Raw genomic sequence first — 20,348 nt, forward strand, 5'->3', positions numbered from 1 at the left:
GAGCTCTGGCCCCCCAGGCACTGCACCCCCAGCCCTGGGTGCCGCTGCCATGGAGCAGCGTGGCTGAAGCCGCTTTTCCCGGGGTCCGGTGGGTCGTGCCGACACCGGGCTGGCTCTGCGGCACGGGGATGCGGAGGTGGCTGCAGCCGGGCAGGGCAGCGAAGGCACCGCAGCTGCTCGCCGTGCAGGAGGACCGTGCTTCTCTCCTGACATCCCGACGGCTAATGAAAATATATTTGCTATCTGTATTAATTAAAATAAAGTGCAGCGGCTCATCATTAGGCTCTGTGGGAGAAGCCGCACATAGGTTATCATCGTCCAGCACGACAGTGCAGAAATGGAATTAGTTCTGCCAGGCCATCTTTAAAACACAAATCACTGATGACTGATACAGCTGACAATTAATTATATAAAAAACAGTGTGTCGCCGAAAACGAAGCGGGGACTGAGGGAAGCAGCAGCAGCCCGGCTGCCCTGCGGTGATGGACCCCGGGTGGGCTGGGCACCCATCCCAGGGTCCGGGGCAGGACAGGGGGGCGAAGCCTGCGCCAGCCCCGAGCTGCTGCTCTGCCCCCACAGAACAACTCCAGTTTTACAGAGAAAAAATTTAAAAATTTTAAAAAATACTGAATTTTATATTTCTTCAGCCAAATCTTGTCTAGAAACAGGCTGATTTCTGAAAAAGCAAGCCAGCGTGGTGCACCGGTGTGTCCCACGACACGGCGAGGCTGGACGTGTGGTGACGTGCCAGGCGCTGCGGCTCCTGCACGGAGCTGACACGGGGAGCGGCCGCGCTGCCAAACCCGGAGTTGTTTTGACATAACGAGGATCCGGCGGCTGAAGTGCAGTTTGTTACTTGCTTTAGAGGGAAAATAGGGAGTAATGGAGGAGGTGACTGGCTGACAAACTGCATCACGTCTGCCCGGCGGCGTTCCGGGCTGTAAAGCGGCGTTTGGGAGCGGAGCGTGTCCTGTCCCTCGGCCACGTGCGGCTGCGAGCTGTGCTCACTCCGCTTCGCCGGGGCGTGCCGGGCCGGCAGCCGGCGCAGGAATGGGCTTTGCCCTAGTTACTAACAGCTTCCGCAGCGCAGACCGTCCCCGTAATCGATGGAGTCCAATAACTGTAATAACCACAAACATCAGTAACCCAACACTTTTCCTGCCTTCCTGATTGCTAGCAGCGGGACTGTTCGCAATCTGTCAGGAATCATTAGGCGCCAGAGCTGCAGAATTTCAGAGGAGCACAACAGGGTCTTTTCAAGGGCACTGCGCGGCGGCAGGCAGCAGGCAGGTCTCTGCCTGGCCTCTGTGAGGGGAGAAAATGCGAAGAAAAACATTGCTTGGAGAGTCGTTTCTCCCCCCAGGGCAGGTCCTTCGGGGAGACACGGGCTGCAGCCGGACCCCGATGCCTGGCCTGACAAACCCCCCGAGCAGGCAGAGCTGAAACCCCGCTTTGTCCCTGGGGAGGGAGAAATGGGCTGTGCACGGGGGCTGGGGGATGCAGGGGATGAAGGCACAGCCTGGGGTACAAGGAATCCCCAGCCCTGTCCCCTTTCCCTCACCCTGAGCATCTCCGGCTCTGCCCACCTCTCCCAGCGCATGGTGTGATCGCCGGGTGCTGTGTCCCCGTGGCAGGAATAGCCCAGTTCGTTGGGCAGGGAGAGCAGAAAATCTCGTGTACCGCTATGCCAGGCTTCCCCTGCGCCGCCCTCATTGCCCTGGGGTACCTGGGAAGATGGCCAGGACCTGGTGGGGTTCAAATCCTGCCCTGAGATGCCCCAGGGCATCTTTTGGGGTACTCCAGAAAAAAGCCCATGCTTTTGGGGTACCCCTGGAAAAACCCAGGGGAAGGCAGCAGCCACGGGCGGCAGCGGTACCGGCTGCATCTTCCCCTGCCGCTACGGGGAAAGGCAGCGATCCCACCCCGAGGAGGCTGCCTGCATCCGCTCTGCTCTCAGGAGCTTGGACTACAGCCACACTGCGATTCCTGCTACATCTTGCAAAAGAAATATAAAGCACTGCCAAGCAGATTTGGCACAGGCAGCTCAGCTCTACCCCATGCCTCGCAGTCGGTGCAGGAGCCTTGTGTTAGCCCTGGCAGAAGCCGAATCCTCCGGCTCCCCCCGCCCGAGGAGCGCAGGGCAGCGATGCTGCGGCGTGAGCACGGGGCGGTTCCGGTCACCTGGATCTCCAGTGGTACATTGTCATCTCAGATTTCCAGTTCTGGAGTGGAAATGAAATCAAACCGTGCCGTGAACACACTCCAGACAGGTAGAACAACAGACGGAGGTTTTGAATAGTCAGATAGTGCATGGATGTGACTGCCTGGAAGTGAGAGCACGAGCGATTTATAGCCAGGCGGAGAAATAGTCATCTATTATAATTAGACTGAACTTTGTGTCTCCAGATGTTTTACAGCTGTGTATCCTATAACTGTTTCCCAGCTGTCCCCAGATGCAGGGATTTTTAGCTAAACCCAGTGGATGATATCTTGTGCGGTCCTGGTGTGCCTGGTGGGACGCCCAGGCTGTGCCCCTGGCCCTGGCGCGTGTTTTGGCCAAGGTGGGGATGGCAGGGACAGGAGTGCGGTGCCCCGCTGGGATGCAGCCCCGCAGCAGGGGTGCTCAGGACCGAGGGACACTGTTCGGGGCCCGCCGCGCTCCCGCAGAGCCCCTGGCTTGCACGGCGAGGGATGCGCCCGGTGCATGGGGACACCGGTGCACTGGGGAGAGGAGGTGTTGGGGCAAAGCCAGTCTGGCCGTGGCGTGCGGACCTCCATAGCCTGCGGCAGCCCAGGGGGGTCCCAGTCGGCAGGGATCTCCACAGCACTGCGACTGGGGCTGCAAGGGCAGAGGGCTCCTGGCTTGCTCCCTGCAAGAAACATCCCGCCTGCAGCAGAGCTGCTGGAACCTGGGCTGCATCCCAGCCGCGGCACTGCATCCCAGCTGGGGCTGCTGCATCCCTGCCGGGGCTCCTGCACCCATGCAGAGGCTGCTGCACCCCAGCCACAGTGCTGCATCCCAGCTGGGGCTGCTGCATCCCTGCCGGGGCTCCTGCATCCCTGCCGGGGCTCCTGCACCCATGCAGAGGCTGCTGCACCGCAGCCACGGTGCTGCATCCCAGCTGGGGCTGCTGCTTCCCTGCCGGGGCTCCTGCACCCATGCAGAGGCTGCTGCACCCCAGCCACGGTGCTGCATCCCAGCTGGGGCTGCTGCATCCCTGCCGGGGCTCCTGCACCCACGCAGAGGCTGCTGCACCCCAGCCACGGTGCTGCATCCCAGCTGGGGCTGCTGCATCCCTGCCGGGGCTCCTGCACCCACGCAGAGGCTGCTGCATCCCAGTCACGGCGCTGCATCCCAGCTGGGGCTGCTGCATCCCTGCCAGGGCTCCCACACCCACGCAGAGGCTGCTGCATCCCAGTCACGGCACTGCATCCCAGCCAGGGCTGCTGCATCCCAGTCTCGGTTCTGCATCCCTGGTGGGGCTCCCACACCCACGCTGGGGCTGCTGCATCCCCTCCGTTGCCCACGAGGCAGTGGCAGGGCAGAGCAGCCTTCAACACGTTGGCTGGTGCCGCACCAGCGTCGAGAGGGGCCGGCGTGGCGTGGCACGGGCGAAGCCGAGCACAGCCCGGCCGGGGCAGGAGCTGGCAGCCCCCGGGGCATCGCGGCACAGAGCAGGGCACGAGCCATGCTTCATGGGGCCGACCTGCTCCCAAAGAGTTAATCACAGCACTCGCTTCTGAAGATCTGCTCCGCTGCATCTTAACAGTGATGGGAGATTAATTATTTTAGTCTCAGATAGCTGACTAGAATGGGCTTTTTGTATCTAAATATACTCTCTCTTTAGGAACCCATTTAATTTTATACCCTGATATAGACGACTAGGCTGGATGATTGGTTGCAAAAGAAGGAGCTTCTCTTCCCCCAGTTCAATTTGTATCCTGAAAAGCTGCCAAAATACTCAATTTCCTCTCCCTGGGCGAGCCCCGGGGAACAAGCATCCCGGCCGCAGAGCCCAGGAGAGCCACAGGATCGATTTGCCTTCGTTCCTTCGTCCTCGTGACAAACCCCTCCAGAGCAGGGGCAGCGGGGGCACACGGCAGCCGAGGACGGGAGGGAGCAGGGGCACGGCAGGTCCCTCCCCGGGGCTGGCTGTGTTTGGTGCTGGCTGGGGCCAGCCTGGGAGCGCGTCTGGCTGAGACCGGAGGTTTGGCACTGGGGTTTTACCAGGAAGACTAGAAAACTCTATGGGAAACTTCCTATTTGCACTTAGTGAGGCTCAGCTTTCAAAAAAATGAATTAGTCCTGGAGACCGCCCTGCTAATTCATTTCTGACAGGCCTGTCTGCCCTTACAAGGCAGGGGGAGACCGTTTCCTTCTTGCATTTGAAGTTATAAAAAGCTGCAGTGAACTTAAATTAACATCTGCATCAAAGTGCTGCTGTCTCTAACGGCTTTGCTCCCCGTGCTCCGTGGTCCCCACCAGCTTGTCTATCGCTGCTTAAATACCAGGATAATTAAACACACCCGTCAGCTGGGGAGGCCGCGGCGGCGGTACCGAGCCGGGACAAGCCAGCATGCAACAGGTCGTGTCGTTTCCACGCTGTAGAGCTCTTGATTCCTCTGTAATTGGATGAGCCTCTTCGATTCCTCTTCTTCGTTATCTGCCGCTGCTCCTCCTGCAACGTGGCACCCAACGTGGGTGCTCGCATCGCTTTGGGAAGGAGCTGGGTATTTCCCAGCACGGACTGGTTTCATCCCTGGGGACCTGGGGACAGGGGGCTCTGCCAGGGCTGCTCCGTCCTGGGGTGATGCTGGGGAGCGAGGGGTGCCAGGGCACCGGTGCTTGGGGCATCACGGGGACACAGGGACCTGCGGGCAGCGGCTCCTGGAGCGAGGGGAGCATCGTCAGGTCCCCTCAAAGCCGCAGGTGCCTGCGTGGAGCTGACGTGGCCGAAACAAATGCCGGAGAGTCAAAGTCTCATCGATTCTGGCTCCACGAAGCAGCACTGGGGAGAAAAATCCATTTTCCTCGTAGCTTGGAGAAGTGTGTAATTTCCAAGCATCTGTCAGGCCGCTGCGGATCGTTAGAGCACTTCTGAGCTTCTCCAGAGCACGGAGGGGGAGAGGTTTGGAGTTTAACTCCCACATTCCTGGAGGTGCCCTTGCTCCCGAGCGCAGCGAGTCAGGCACAAGCAGTACGCGTTCCCCACTGAAGCGGGAGGTCACAGCGCATTTCATTGCTGAAATATTGCCCCCGCCTGCGAGCGGTCCCTGCCACGGAGCCCGAACCCGCCGCTCCCACCCGTGACCAGAAACCCCCTTGCCCACAGCCAGGACCTCGGGGCTTTCCCACCCGTCTCAGCCCAGGGCTGAGGCCGCGCGTGGGCACGGGGGTCTGCTGCCATGCAGGAGCGCGTCCCAGCCCCGTGTCCCCTGCCGACGCAGCAGGTCCCCGAGCACCTCTGACCACGGGCAGAAGGCGAAGCGCCTTTCCTCTCCTTTGCCTTTACCGACAGAGGCGGGGGGTTTGCTGCCAGGCGCAGGAGTCACGGCCGGGTGGGCAGCGGGGAGGAGAGCCCCGTCCTTCCCGGCCATCGCTTCTCGGCCTGGGCACTGCTGCCAGCATCCTCGCCCAGTAATGAGGGGTTTCCATGGCAACCTTACGTGAGCGTTTCTAGTGACACAGATGTAAATTTTAAAATGAAATATTCAGACCACAGTCCTACGAGCATAAATAAACCCCTGCACATGGCTGATTTAAGGGCATTTTAAAGCAGTTCAGAGACTCTCTGGGGCCGGAGGAGTCTCTGTGGCATTAGGAAGCTCATGAAGATGGAAAGCAAGCAAAGCACCCTGACCCCATCGCGCCCTGGGAGCCCCAGCGCCCGGCCGGGTTCCTGGCCTGAGCCCAGCGCCGAGCTCCAGGGCAGGGTCAGACCAGCACGGCGAGGCGCTGGCTGCAGCCGCTGCAGAAGGTCCGGCCTCGGGGACTGCGCTGGAGGGACGTCCAGGTGCCCGCAGGAACGGGACACGGACGGGTCCGGGAGCTCCCTGGCCTCTGCTGCAGCCTCCTCCCAAGCAGAGCCGGAGCATCTCTCTTCTTCCGAATCCCGGGCCTTTTCACGGCTCTTTGGGACAGCTACGGTGAAGGCGGGCTGGCCAGCTGCACCCACCACAGCCAGCTGGGGACCCCCGCACGCCCCGCTGCACCCCAGCACTCATTTTTAAGAGCCACCGGCTTCGCACAAGCTGGGGATCGCTGCGGAGCGCTCTTCCTGCCCTGGAACGCGCAATGTCCACGTCTTCCGAGCACCGGAGCCTTGGGGGTCCCCACAGCCGCGGGCTGTCACTACCACGGAGCAGCAGGACCTGGGGACGGGCACTGCTGCTGCGGCCCTTCCGCTGCGCTGGGCGCCAGCCTCTGGGAGAACTGTTTCCTGTTTTCTCTGCGGGCGATGCAAACGTTTGGATGAAAGCCATCCCCGAGCCTCCCCGCTCCCGCCTCGCCGGCTGCGGGCGGCACAGCATCACCTTTACGCAGGGGAGCGGCTCGGAAACGCCCGACGCCAGGGGCAGGTGCTGCTCCGGCTGCGCTCCTCGGCGCTGCGCACGGACGACTCACCGGCGGTCGGATTGCTGCTGTTTGATTTGCTTATAGGGTGAACTGTCAGGATGCTCCTGAGGAAAACTGCTTTTTCCATTGGGAAAATCTTCATTTACTGAAATTGCAGCCGCAGGAAAGAGCAGGTTTCAAACCTCCTGTTCGGAGACAGGCAGCCACCGCGGCTCCATCGGTCTGTTTTGACATCCTGAAAGTGAAAGAGTGTTTTGATCCAGGTGCTTCTGCTCTTCAAGATTGAAGGCAAAAGTCTTTAAAATCTGAAACCAAACCAAGGCATTTCCAGTCCATCACACCGACATGTTTTGACGGACCCAGCCCGATTTTTTTTAGATCCCTGGCTGCGCACACCGCAGACTTCAAGGAGGTAAGGGAAGCAGCCTGTGTCTTTGGGAAGATGGATTCGGCGTCACCAAAGCGGCTGCAGCATCCCAGCAGCCCTGGAAGCAGCAGAGGCTGCCCAGCACCTTCGTCAACAGCAGAATTGGGAGTAGCTTTGGGGGGCGGCTGCAACGCCCAGAGCCCCGGCGCAGGGGGATAGCGAGGGGCAGCCGGGGCATCCCGGGGCTCGGCCGGCTCCGTGCCGAGGGTGGGCACAGCTCTGGGAGACCTGCCCGAGCTGCCTGGCCTTGGCGTTCCGCCCACCCAAGCCCGGGAGCGGAGGGAGCCCCTGCTCCGTCGCACACCCTTCACGCCGGGCAGCGCGCGGAGGCAGTTGCGCTCGTTACGGCTGTCGGTTGCTCGCTTCGCCCGCTGACGGAGCCTGCGACGAGGCTGAGCTGAACCATCTGCCGGCGTTCGCTGCTCCGCTCCGTCCCCGCTCCTCGCTGCCTCCGTCCCATCCATCTCACCCTTCAGAGGGCCTCGTTCAAGGCAGGGCACACAGCAACAAATTGATCCATACTCTGCAAATAAATCAAGGCAGCACCTTTTTAAAGGAGAGCTGGGTGCATATCCGCAGCTGGTTCGGAGGAGTAGTTCTGCTGGCACAGAGCATCCCTGAGCATGGATTCTCCGTACCAGGGCAGTGCCACGTGCCATTCCAGCCACCCCTGTGCCTGACCTCGCAGGCACACAAGCACTCGTGGTCTTCACGGTCATCCCTGCGGCAGGCACCGCATTGCCTCCCTGCTCCTGGGCAGGTGGCACATCCCACCGGCAGTGCCTGTCCAGTGCCTCAGTCAGCCCACCCCAGAGTGGCATGGTGTGGCGTGGCATAGCACGGCAGATCTCCTCTGCGGTGTCCCCGACACAGAAATCCTCAGCCTGCAGCCCTGCCCCTGGGAAGCCCTACATCCCAGCCAAGCCTATCCACCTGGGCTTGGCTTTATAGCGGAGCAGGGCCAGCTGCTCCCATGGACCCTTAAAGGGGGCTCGTTCCCAAGAGCAGGGCAGTCCCTGGGTCAGGGCACCCCCAGAGCCGGTGCGGGGCCAGGAGCGTGCAGAGGCTGGGGTGCTGCGGGGTGCAGGATGCGGCCCAGCTCTCAAGGAGGGCTCGGGCGCGCCGTCTGCAGCAGAAGCAGCTCCGGGCAGGATTAGCCGGTCCCAGCACACTGTCAATCCGCCTAAGCCCGTCACACAGGCAGAGCATGGGGGCTGAACACTGCCATTAATAGCATCCGTATAAGCTTCTCAGGGTTTCGGGTATAATCAGATCGCTGAAGCCTTCAGGACGGTAACTACGGAACTTGAGCAATCAAGCCGCCGTCCGCCGGCAGCCTGGGAACGTGTGCTCGCAGCGAGGCAGCGATAGCATCGGCATTAGTAATGGGAACCCGGCGATACAGCTACTCCTGGTTTAGCTCCTTCAGGAGCACAGCAGCAAAATGAGTGTTTTATGATTATTTCAGCATCCTTTTATCAAGCATTTGCAGTTCCCTAATTCCTCTAAGCCCCTCTGGCTGAGATATCGGCAGCAATCAGATTTGCCTGGCTGTCTCCAGCCACGGCACCTCCGGAGCAGCACACGAGTGTCTGCCATCACCGGCCACGGGACACGGTCCCATCTCCCTGGCTGGGTCTGTGGGGGTTCCCGGGGACCCTCTCTCACGGGGACGAAGCTTTGGGGCTGGCGACCACGGTGGTGTGGGCAAGGTGCTTTGCTGCCAGCCTCTCTTGGTGCTTTGAACTCTGCATCCCATCCCCTGCTGCTCCACAAAGGCTTTCAGGGCTGGAACACGCTCTTGACTGTGCCCTTAACTGAAAGCCCCCGGATTGCCGGGGGGTCCCTGCTGCAGGGTGCACAGGCACCGGCACGGCCGCGGCTGCTGCCGCCGGGGAAGCTCTGACAGCACCGCGGGTTTCAGCCCAGGCTTTGTCTGCAGATTCAAGGTCCAGAAGCTGCAGCCTTCATCTCCCCGCCACGCTGGGTCGAAGGCAGAGCCTGGGGGTGCCCCGTGCCCAGGAGCGCAGCTGGGCCCCCCTCAGTGGGGACATGGGGACGCCGGTGCCACGGCCACCGGGCAAGGAGAACTGCCTGAAAGCACCACGTCCCTGCCCTGTGCAAAGCACGGGCACGGCGCTTGAGAGAGGGAACGCTGGAAAGCCTGTTTCACTTTTATGGAGAACAAGAGCTGATAGCGTATGAAATTGTGGTAAAGGGGAGAGCCTGAGCTGACATTTAATTAGTTTTCTTTTGTTTGCCTGGCCTTGCAGTATCATTGACTCTTTTGCTTAATACATTACATTTCGCTCCATTAATGGGCCTGGGCCGTCACGGCAAATTCCAGGCCACAACCCATTCCTGGCACTGCGTGCACAGAGGTCATGGGCAATAAGTAGGTTTGTTTCTGACTAGGGGGAAAACAAAATTCTTCCAAAGAGCATGATAAAACTATCCTAAATGGCAAAAAATAGACTGCACCTGAAAAAAACAGAGCAATTAGTTGTTCCTTGTATGGGCAGAAGGGACAAAATTCTTCAAAAGAGCAAGAAAAAACTATCGTAAATGGCAAAAAATAGACTGCGCCTGAAAAAAATCTTGGCAGAGCAATTAGTTGTTCCTTGTATGGGCAGAAGGATCGCACGGGTAACAGAGCACAGACCCCGGTTACGCTGGTCTTCGAGGTCCCTCATTTTTCTCGCCCGTGCCCTGCAGAGGAGCGAGCGCTTCCGACAGCGGCTAAGTATAAACCGCGGGGGAGGGAAAGCTGGTTGGATTCGTCCTCCCCTGAGCCGAGCTTCCTTCCTCGGTGTTTACATGCCGGTATCTAGGCAGATCCCAGAATAGACCTGAAGACGAGCTGTCGTTTCGCATTAAGGTCGCTTGTGCTCCAAACTCTCCCAGACGTTTCTGTCCCGTCTCGCCGGAGCAGCCGCCCGTGCCAGCGCCGCTGTGCAGAGCGCAGTGCCCAGGGACAGCAGGGGCCGCAGGGGCTGCCCGCGGAGGCTTCCGTGGATTTAGAGAAGCCTTTGCAATCTTGATCCGCCTCTGGAGCGCTCCTGATCAAGACACAAGACAAACCCCTTGTACATCGTGATGGCATTTACTTCCTCCGGAGGTGGTTTAGCTGATTAGATGAAGGTCAAATGTGATCAATTCTCTTCCGCTAGCTCAGCGTCTCCAGATCGATCGCTTGTGCAGGACAGGATGGGTTTTGGCAGCCGGGAGGGGTCCTTCTCCATCCACCCCAGCCCCACCCGAGCATCCCGTGGGGCCGGGCAGTGGTGGGGAGCATGGCATGGGCATCCTGCAGCGCTGGGTGACATTAAACAGCCTCGTCCCGTGCTGGGACTGGGCAGCAGAGAGTGGGAGCCCGGCTGTGAGAGCACCCCAAGCAGCCACCCCACGCAGACAGCATCTCCTGCCTGCCACGGCGATGACAGCTTTGCTACAGCAACTCAGAGTAAATCCACAGAAGTGATTATAAATCACTGGCAGTTTCTCTAGCACTCTGGTGGCACTGGGTGGGTGGGCTGCGATGCCTGCTTCTGGGAGGGGAGAGGGGCTGCGGAGCGTCCAGCGATGAGTGCGAGCCATGAACCCCCCGCGCTCCCGGGCAGCTCCTGGGTAGGAATGCAGCAAAGATGCTCGGGCAATTTCACAGAATCACAGAATCACAGAATAGTAGGGGCTGGAAGGGACCTCTGTGGGTCATCTAGTCCAACCCTCCTGCCGAAGCAGGGTCACCTACAGCAGGCTGCACAGGACCTTGTCCAGGCGGGTCTTGAATATCTCCAGAGAAGGAGACTCCACAACCTCCCTGGGCAGCCTGTTAACTACCCCATAGTCCTTGGAGGTGGGAGAATGGCTGTTTGCATTCAGAGCAGTATGGAAGCACCTTACCCAAGTCCAGCCTCATCCTAATGTGGAATACGGAAACCTACTGCCATCCATCCGTCAGGATGAGGATCCTCCGGTTCTCTTCACCGGCTGTGTGCGGGACCTCTGCCCCCCAGGAGGGAAGAGCTGGTGGTTCCCCTCCGGAGATGGGCACCGGTGCGAGGAAAGCCAGCCGAGCAGGGAGGGGAGCGGGCGCGGGGCTGTGCCGGGGCCGTGGCGGGTCGCGGTGCCGCGGGAGGCACAGGCAGGGCTGGCAGCCCGCGTCTCGGGGACACGCTGGTGCACAGCTCCGGTTTGGGGGTGGCAGCGCAATCTGGAGTTATGTTCGTTAATCACTTCTTTTTTGTGGAACATGCCCTTATTCCTCACCGACGCGGGGCCCCCCCGTGCCTCCGTCTCCCTGCTCCAGCCTGGCTGTGTTCTGCGCTTCCCTGAAATACGCATTTGCCCTTTGCAAACTAAAGCATGTTAAGTAGCTCATTACGGAGTCGCTAGACAGAGTGTTTTATTTCATGCTTTGTTAAGGACAGAATCGTTTAAATGCATCCTGGCAAAGGATCTAATAAGAAATTAGTCAACTTTCTGAAAGCATAAAATACCATTTAACAGCAACATCCATTAAGAATTTGAGTTCACCCGACAAATAACCCGGGGATGCTGTTTTGCTGTTTCTGGTAACACACCAGCTTCAACGACTCTGGTTCCTGCGGGAACACCCGGACTGTCCCGCTGTGAGCCGCGGTCCCACCGTGTCCCACCAGCCAGCGAACCCCCTCCCCTCGCCTCCCAGCCGTGCTGCCTCCTCCTTGTCCAGCAGCCACATCTTCTCCCCTAACGGAGAAGCCGCTTTGCTGCAGGGCACGAAAACCGAAGAGCTGACTGTGGCCAGCCCAGCAGCAGTGGGCGAGCAGCTGCCGGCCACCCGGCCCGGGCTTGGGCTGGGAGAGGAAGCCAAATGCACACAAGAGCCCTGCAAAACTTGTCAGGGAAGGAGAACAGAAGCTGGCACTGCCTTGGGGACCAATTGCCCCCCATCGCCCCATGGCAGGATGCCCTTCATCCCACGGCAGGGCGCCCATGGAGGCCAGGATCAAGCTGGGGATGGGATGGGAAGGGAAGCAAAGACACCCAGAAAGGAGCGGGGGGTGCGGGGGGTCCCATGCCACCCCTCCAGCAGCATGCGTGGGGACGCCGAGGCACCCACCCTCCCCGGGGGGACCTGGGGGAGACTGTTCAGAGCCAACACAAGTCAGCGGTTGCAGACGGCGTGTGTGAAATGTCTCCTAATGTGCTAAGGGAATTGGCTAATGAATTTGCTGAACCACTGCTAATTAAAGAATTAATTTTTTAAGTCGTGGGAAACATAACGGGAGAGGCCTGGAAGCCCTCGATAGCTGGGACTGGCTGAGAGCAGGGAGCAGCGGCGTGGGGCGGGCACGGTCCCCCATCGCCAGCCCCAGACAGGCAGATTCGGGAAACCCCATCCTTCAGGCGAACTCTCCCAGCCTTTGCCTTTTGCTGTTGAGCTCCCTCATCTCCAGATCTTGCCAGAAATCGCTTCGAATCTCCAGAAGACGGAGCCAAGTCAGCTCTGGGCGGGCTGCTTGTGCCCGTCCCTCCTGCCTCGCGGGCACCGGCCGCCCGTTAGCAGCCGGGCAGCTCCCTGCCCCACGGCACGTTCCCCGAGGTGACGCTGGGCTGCTTTTGCTGCAGACTCTTTGGAGCGGTGACCACTGCTTATCCCTGCGCAAGGTGCAGCAAGAGGAGTAACCTCTTGGTGGGAAAGGGAGCTGGCAGGGACCACCGGGGCGTTCATCTCTTCTCCAAAGTAACCAGTGACAGGAGGAGAGGCCATGGCCTCAAGTGGCATCAGGGGAGGTTCAGATTGGATATTAGGAAAAATGTCTTTACTGGCAGAGTGGTCAGGCACTGGACCGGGCTGCCCAGGGCAGTGGGGGAGTCCCCATCCCTGGAGGGGTTCAAAAAAGTGTGGATGTGGCACTTGGGGACATGGTTTAGCAGGCAGAGAGGTGTTGGGGTGACAGCTGGACTTGATGATCTTAGAGGTGTTTCCAACCTTAAAGAGTCTGTGATTCTATGATTCTATGACCCCATTGCCACTGTGTGTCCCTTTTCTCCCCAGCACGTGTGGAGGTGACAGTGGCAGGGTCCGTGGACCATCTGGGTGGGCGGTTGTGTCTCTCACAGCGTACGAGCCCGATCCTGTGTAGCCCCTGACCCCGCACATCCCGGTCGCGCAGGGGCTGAGCAATGCGCACGCAGGTCAGCTCCGAGGGAGCGCGCACCCCGGCAGACAGCAGAACGGGTACCCCCGTGTTGCCGGGATCAGCACTCGAATGTGTCCTGAGATGGCAGCGGGATGGCTCGGACACGCGGGGGTCCCCAGCAAACGCCCCACGGTGTCCCTGCGCCGCAGGTTTCACCCCCAGAAGCTCCTTTCTTCCTTCCCGTTCTGGTCCTACCTTGACTGCTAGAATCTGAAATGCACAAAACCAAGTTAAATGTAGCTTAAGTGCGGTGCTTGTGTTTACAGCGCCTGTAACACCAATTGTAACGAAGTGCCCAGGGCGAGCCGGGGGTTTATCGTGCTTTGCTGGTGTCTGCTTGGGAGAGAAACCCCCGGCTGCCACCCCGCTCCCCTGTCCCCTGGAGACCCGGCACCGCGGTGGGATGGCATCCCGGCTGCCTGTGCCCTGGCCACGGCAGCTCGAACACTTTTCAGAGCAAGCCGGTGCCTTCGTTCGCAGTCGCGGCGGGGAACATGTTCCCGGGCAGCCCCGCGCCAGCAGCGGGGTCAGGGCTCACAGCCCCCCGATGCCAAGGGCAGGGACCCCGCATCTCGGGGACTCGGGCTCCAAACCCTCCGGGGGGAGCTGAGGGGGCTGGAATCACGCTCTCCAAGTACCGTGCATTAGGTGCCTTCCCTGGCAACCGCTGTTTCCATGGAAAATGTTGACTCTCTGCCTCTCGGAGCTTTCTGCAGCGTTTTGCAGAGCTGCGGCGCTGCTTACGGCTTGTTTTACACGGTGGACGGCAGCCCCATCAGATCTGTTAGTGGCGAATAAATCTGCATTTCATGCAGTCAAAGTCCCTGGGCGAAGCGGTGGCGGTGCGGCTGCGATCACCCTCTCTCTCCCGCGCGTTGCTTTGCCCAGCGCGGAAGGTTCGGGCTTTGCCGGCGCGGGGGCCGTTTTGCCGCGGGGGCCGGAGGAAGCCGGTGCCTCGCGCCTGTGCCCTGCCAGGCAGCCGCGTGCGGAAGAGCCGCGGCCCAACCAGGCACTTTGACAGAGCTGTATTTGCTGATGGCAATGGCAAAAACAAAGGCTTTTCACAGGGAGCGAGCCAGAGCAACCACCTCAGCAGGAGCGAGTGACCCCCCTGAGCAAGCAACCTCAGGAGAAAGAGACCAAACAGCAGCTCTGAAACGGTGAGCCAAGGCCACCGAGTTCCAGCAGAAGCCCAGCTTTCAGGGAATCGGTGCAGGCTCGTTATTGCTGTCCCATAACGAGCCCATTTGGGAGTGCAGCAGGCATTCAATCAGCCGCAGCTCCCCGGGGGGCTGATTTCGTGCCACTGGCACAGCTGTAATTTCATGCCCAGAATTGCCCAAGTCCCACTTCTCCCCCTTTTTTTACAGACAGCGGATCAGGAGCAGCTCTGGTCCCTGCCAGCCTGGACCCTCTCGCTGCGGGTGAGCTGCTGGACAAGACGACCGGTGGAGCCGAGGAGCTCGGGCACGCCACGGGTTCGGCCGGCGGAGCTGGGAAGCTCGGCGATGCCACGGGTTCGGCTGGCGCAGACGGGGAGCACGGCCACGCCACTGCCCTCAACCTGCTGCCGGCCATGGGGGATCGCACCGAGCCCGTGGTAGAGGAGACGACGCTGCTGGTGCAGAGCCACGTCCTGCCAACGCCCACCGCCGCCCCTGACGCTGATGCCAAACAAACTTTCCCTGTTAAGAAAAAGCCACCTACTCTAAAGCATGTAAATACGGCAAGGAAGCACCCGAGACCCAAGCCCACCCTGCCAGGACCCCCCCGGGGTGCCTCCCCAGCCAGCCCGCTGGGCTTCGGGCTCCCCACCGCCTCCCAACAGCCGCGCGCGCGGGCAGAGGCAGCGGCCGGGGTGGGGGACACGGAGCGGAGCCCCCCCGAGCTGCCCTGGGGGGGCCAGCCCACCACCAGCCACCCTGCACTGCAGATCTCCCCGTCCACCCTGCCGCCGCCGGTCCCTCGGTCCTTCCCCGCCGGCGCTGGTGATGCCGGTGAGGCTCCGACCGCGTCTCCCGCTGGCACCGCCATTCACTGGACGAACGGCGTGGAGAGCGAGGTGCACGGCTCTGCGTCGGAAGAGAGCCAAGAAACCACCACGTCCACCATCGTCACCACCACCGTCACGACCACGGAGCCCACGCCGGGTAAGCCGGGGCGCGGGGTTGCGGCGGCCGACGGGGAGCAGCTCCGCGCGTGGTGCCGGCGGCAGCGCCTGCGTTTCTGGGGCTGCCTGAAACCTCCCGAGCTCCGGTGGCATCGGCTGCTGGAGCACGGACCCGGTGCTGGGTTTTGGGGCCGCGGGAGCGGTGGGTGCGGGCGGGAGCTGGCGGGCGAGCCGTTCCCCGGGGGAAGTCGCTGACGCGCGTTCCACCCAGCGCTCTGCAGCGTGAGCTTCCGCGACCCCGAGGGCTACATCGACTCCACGGACTACCCGCCGCTGCCCCTGCACAGCTACCTGGAGTGCACCTACAACGTCACCGTCTACACGGGCTACGGCGTCGAGCTCCAGGTGAGAAGTGCGTTGTGGGGTGGCATCACTGCGGCCCGGACCCCCGCGCCGCGGCAGCAAAGGGTGCAAAGCACCGGCAGCCCTGGGCATGGCTGCCCCGGGCACCGGCACTCGCTAGAAGTGCCCCTTCCTAGGGAAAAAATAACCAGATTTTTCTGAGGCCGTGTAGTAAACAAACTGCACGTGGGAACCGGTACATCCTGAGCGTCAGCGATGAATGAAGCATTAAAACACCACGCAATTAATCTAACGACCGACACCGGCAGGCAATTTGCGAAAGAGGCACTCAGCCTCCGTGGGAAGGGGCGAAGCAGCAGCGCCGTCTCCGGCACGGCCACCGGCCCCCGCTGCCCGACTGCCGGGAGGTCTGCGGGCACCCCCGGGGTGTGAAGGCGGGCACCCCCAGGGTGTGCGGGTGGCAGCCCCAGGGTGTGCAGGTGGCACCCCCAGGGTGTGCGGGTGGCAGCCCCAGGGTGTGCAGGTGGCAGCCCCAAGGTGTGCGGGTGGCAGCCCCAGGGCGTGCAGGTGGCAGCCCCGAGGTGTGAGGGTGGCAGCCCCAGGGTGTGCAGGGGGCAGCCCCAGGGCGTGCAGGGGGCAGCCCCAAGGTGTGCGGGGGACAGCCCCGAGGTGTGAGGGCGGGCAGCCCCAGGGCGTGAGGGTGGGCAGCCCCAGGGCGTGCAGGTGAGCAGCCCCAGGGTGTGCGGGTGGCAGCCCCAGGGCGTGCAGGTGGCAGCCCCGAGGTGTGAGGGTGGGCAGCCCCAGGGCGTGCAGGTGGCAGCCCCGAGGCGTGCGGGTGGCAGCCCCGAGGTGTGAGGGCAGGCAGCCCCAGGGCGTGCAGGGGGCAGCCCCAGGGCATGCGGGTGGCAGCCCCAGGGTGTGCAGGTGGCAGCCCCGAGGCGTGCGGGTGGCAGCCCCAGGGTGTGCAGGTGGCAGCCCCAGGGCGTGCGGGTAGGCAGCCCCGAGGCGTGCGGGTGGCAGCCCCAGGGTGTGCAGGTGGCAGCCCCGAGGTGTGCGGGTGGCAGCCCCAGGGTGTGCAGGTGGCAGCCCCAAGGTGTGCGGGTGGCAGCCCCAGGGTGTGCAGGTGGCAGCCCCGAGGCGTGCGGGTGGCAGCCCCAGGGTGTGCAGGTGGCAGCCCCAGGGCGTGCGGGTAGGCAGCCCCGAGGCGTGCGGGTGGCAGCCCCAGGGTGTGCAGGTGGCAGCCCCGAGGCGTGCGGGTGGCAGCCCCAGGGTGTGCAGGTGGCAGCCCCAAGGTGTGCGGGTGGCAGCCCCAGGGTGTGCAGGTGGCAGCCCCAAGGTGTGCGGGTGGCAGCCCCAGGGTGTGCAGGTGGCAGCCCCAAGGTGTGCGGGTGGCAGCCCCAGGGTGTGCAGGTGGCAGCCCTGAGGTGTGAGGGTGGGCAGCCCCAGGGCGTGCGGGTGAGCAGCCCCAAGGTGTGTGGGTGAGCACCCCAAGGTGCGCGGGTGGAAGCCCCTAGGTGTGAGGGTGAGCAGCCCCAGGGCGTGTGGGTAGCAGTCCCAGGGTGTGCAGGTGGCAGCCCCGAGGCGTGAGGGTGGGCAGCCCCAGGGTGTGCAGGTGGCAGCCCCGGGGCATGCGGGTGGCAGCCCCAGGGCGTGCAGGGGGCAGCCCCAAGGTGTGCGGGGGACAGCCCCAGGGTGTGCAGGTGGCAGCCCCGAGGCGTGAGGGTGGGCAGCCCCGAGCCCCCTCTCCAGCCAGCGCTTCCTTTGGGTGGGTTTTGGCAATCGGCTGCTGCACAGGAGCACGGCGGCATCACTGCCAACCGCGGGGCAGCAGCCCCACGGCCAGGCAGGCGTTCGGCAGCGAGCCTGCCCGCTGCGGCAGGCAGCCCGGGCTGAGGTTCCGCAGGAAGGCGTCTGCAAACGCCGCGAGCCGGCGCCCGGGGCAGCGGGGAGCAGCGGGCACGGCCGGTGCGGTGCAGCACGCTGCGTGCGGGAGCTGCCGCCGTGCCGGAGCTGTGCAAACCCGTCAGAGCCGGGGGTCTGGCCGGGCGGGTGTGCTCCGTCAGCTCCCCCCGAAACCCCGCGTCCCACAGCCCGGCGAGGCGGGGAGCAGGGCAGGGGCCTTGGCACATCTCAAACACCATCAGTTCGCTGTCTCCGTGCTCTGGGGTCCAGTCCTTTCTCGTTCTTGCGTTTCCCCATGTCACCATTAGCATCCAATTAAAATCTATTAACTTTTAATCCAAGTCATTGAGAATGTGCATTAAAAAGAGCAGCAGTTGCAGTGAGCTTGCTCCTGCCGCCCGGCCGGCGGGCACGAGGGGCTGACCTCCACGGTGCGACCGCCGCAACGCAGCGGGCCCGGGCACGGCGGTTGCCCTGGGAGCCAGCAGGACCGGGCAGCAGCGGCAGCAGCGCAGGGGCCAGCGCCGGGATGCGCGCGCGTCTCGGACGCTTTTCCGCGGCAGCAGCTCTGTCGCCCCAAATCCGCAGGGTGCTAAGGACAGGCTGCTCCGCTGTAAATTCGCCTCCGTCCACAATCCACCGGGTGACACCACTCCTGACCTCGCTCCATTGTAAGATGAGATTTTAATGGAGCATAAAATCAGCCTCTCCACCCCCCCGAGCTCTGCATCTCGCTTTGCTGATGCTGCTGAGCGTTTCAGACAAATTAAATCACAACCGCGGGTCTGCGCCAGCTGAGTGCGGCCACATCTGGAGCTGGCAGAGCCTGCGCCCTGCAGCCCGTCCCGCAGCCGCTCCTGGGTGCCCGAGGGGCTGGCGGGCGGCCGGACAGGGCTGAGCCCCCCGGCTGGGTGGGCACCGGTGGGAGCGGGAGGAGGATGGGCCCTGGGGCTGCAGCAGCTGGGCTGCGTGCCCCGGAGCTGCTGCCCGCAGCTGAGCGCAGCAAAACCCTGCCCGTGCCCTGCCCCAGGGTGGGCAGCAGCTCGGCGGGGACGAGGCGGGAGGGAAGGGGCTGCCGGTGCCTGCCCTGCCTCCCCCACCGCTGCAGGACCCCTCCCCAGTGCCCACGGGTGAGGACTGATGTGCTCCCACCGCTGCAGGACCCCTCCCCAGTGCCCGTGGGTGAGGACTGATGTGCTCCCACCGCTGCAGGACCCCTCCCTGGCGCCCGTGGGTGAGGACTGATGGGCTCCCACCACTGCAGGACCCCTCCCCAGTGTCCGTGGGAGAGGACTGATGGGCTCCCACTGCTGCAGGACCCCTCCCCAGTGCCCGTGGGTGAGGACTGATGTGCTCCCACCGCTGCAGGACCCCTCCCTGGTGCCCGTGGGTGGACTGATGTGTTCCAGTGTGGCAGCATCAGCGAGCGCCTGACCCAACGCTGCAGGCAGCGAGCTCTGCAGAAGCTTTTTAACCATTTAAGCAGCAGTGGTGACATGATTTATGTCCCAAGGAAGCTAGAAATAGCATCCATGGCAAGCAAGACAACAGATTTATCCCCTCTCTTCAGTCTGCGCAGGGGCTGTCACACACGGTACATGCTGATGAGCAGACAGACAGTGCCGTGCGGAAACATTGTCCGTGTTTGCATGGAAAAGGGATTTTAAAATGACAAGTCCACCCCAGACATCACCCCTGGCTGGTGGGGCTGGGGCAGAAAGCTCTGGTCCTGCGGCTGGGAGTTGTCTCCACTGCCATGAAGAGGCTTCGCCGAAAAGGCCCGTGCCTGGCTGCTCCCGACAAGCCTGCAAGGCCAGCGCGGCAGCCCGGCAGCCGAGGGAGCCGGCCCTGCAGGCGTCCCTGCACAAGCTGCCGCTGGCCGGGGGGAACAGCCGGCTGCCCCCACCGCGGGCAGCCCCCGGCACGTCCCAGCCGCTCGCCCCAGGGCTGGGGAAATGGGGCACAGCACAGCCGAAGGGCCAGTAATCGTGGGGTTTGGGCTATCCCTAACCCTTCCATTCCCCCCCAGGTGCCAGGACCCACAGCAGTGCACAGGGAGAGCGTGGGGCCCCAGGGACCACCCCAGCACCGTGCCTCAGTTTCCCCACCTGCACACCAAGACCAACGGCCTCATTCTGTGCTGCTCTCCAGCTCGCGCTCTGGGGAGTGATTAGCACAGACGTGCTGGAAGGTGGCAGCCGTAATTCTGCATTAATTCCTGCCAGAAGGGGTGGGACTGGAGGTGGTGGAGGAGGACTGGCGATGGCAGGGGCAGCTCGCAGGTCCAGGAAGCGGAATGAGGGATGTGCCAGCTGGAGCGGCCGATGGACGGCGGGGACACTGCTCGTTCCCGGTGTGCCAGCCTGGCCGGGGGCAATGCCCGTGCCCGAGCCGGGCGGGATGGCCGTACCTCCCCGCTGCTCCCCCTTGTTCTGCCTGGTGCTGACAGACTCTTCTCCATCGCCTCTTAGTGATTTCACATTTACAAGTGCTGCGAGCTTCGGTGGCTGCGAGGCTAATTACAGCGGGCAGGTGCTGGACTAATGCAGTCAACTTCCTCAGCTGCCTCACCAGGAGGTGGATAATTGGTTAGCATTTAAGTGATTTGGCTTTAATTCACAGCTCCTGTAATGGAGGTGGGCAGGGGAGGTCTTGCTGGGTGAGGAGGAGCGGGGCAGAGCAGAGCAGAGCAGAGCAGAGCAGAGCAGAGCAGAGCAGAGCAGAGCAGAGCAGAGCAGAGCAGAGTTCTCCTGCTGGGATGGTGGGATGCAGAACTGACCC

The 20,348-nt window shown here is 62.4% G+C and overlaps 1 protein-coding gene across 2 annotated transcripts in view; it reads left to right on the forward strand.

The window, feature by feature from the left end:
• SEZ6L (seizure related 6 homolog like) overlaps positions 1–20,348 on the forward strand; it is a 50,547-nt gene that overhangs the window by 14,216 nt on the left and 15,983 nt on the right. For both annotated transcript variants that reach the window (XM_075434802.1, XM_075434803.1), the window contains exons 2-3: positions 14,563–15,342; positions 15,574–15,707. In XM_075434802.1, coding sequence (XP_075290917.1) covers positions 14,563–15,342; positions 15,574–15,707 — 914 coding nt within the window. The remainder of the gene's footprint in view (positions 1–14,562; positions 15,343–15,573; positions 15,708–20,348) is intronic.

The sequence above is a fragment of the Opisthocomus hoazin genome, chromosome 13 (assembly GCF_030867145.1).
Source record: "Opisthocomus hoazin isolate bOpiHoa1 chromosome 13, bOpiHoa1.hap1, whole genome shotgun sequence".
In the NCBI taxonomy this organism is placed as follows: domain Eukaryota; kingdom Metazoa; phylum Chordata; class Aves; order Opisthocomiformes; family Opisthocomidae; genus Opisthocomus; species Opisthocomus hoazin.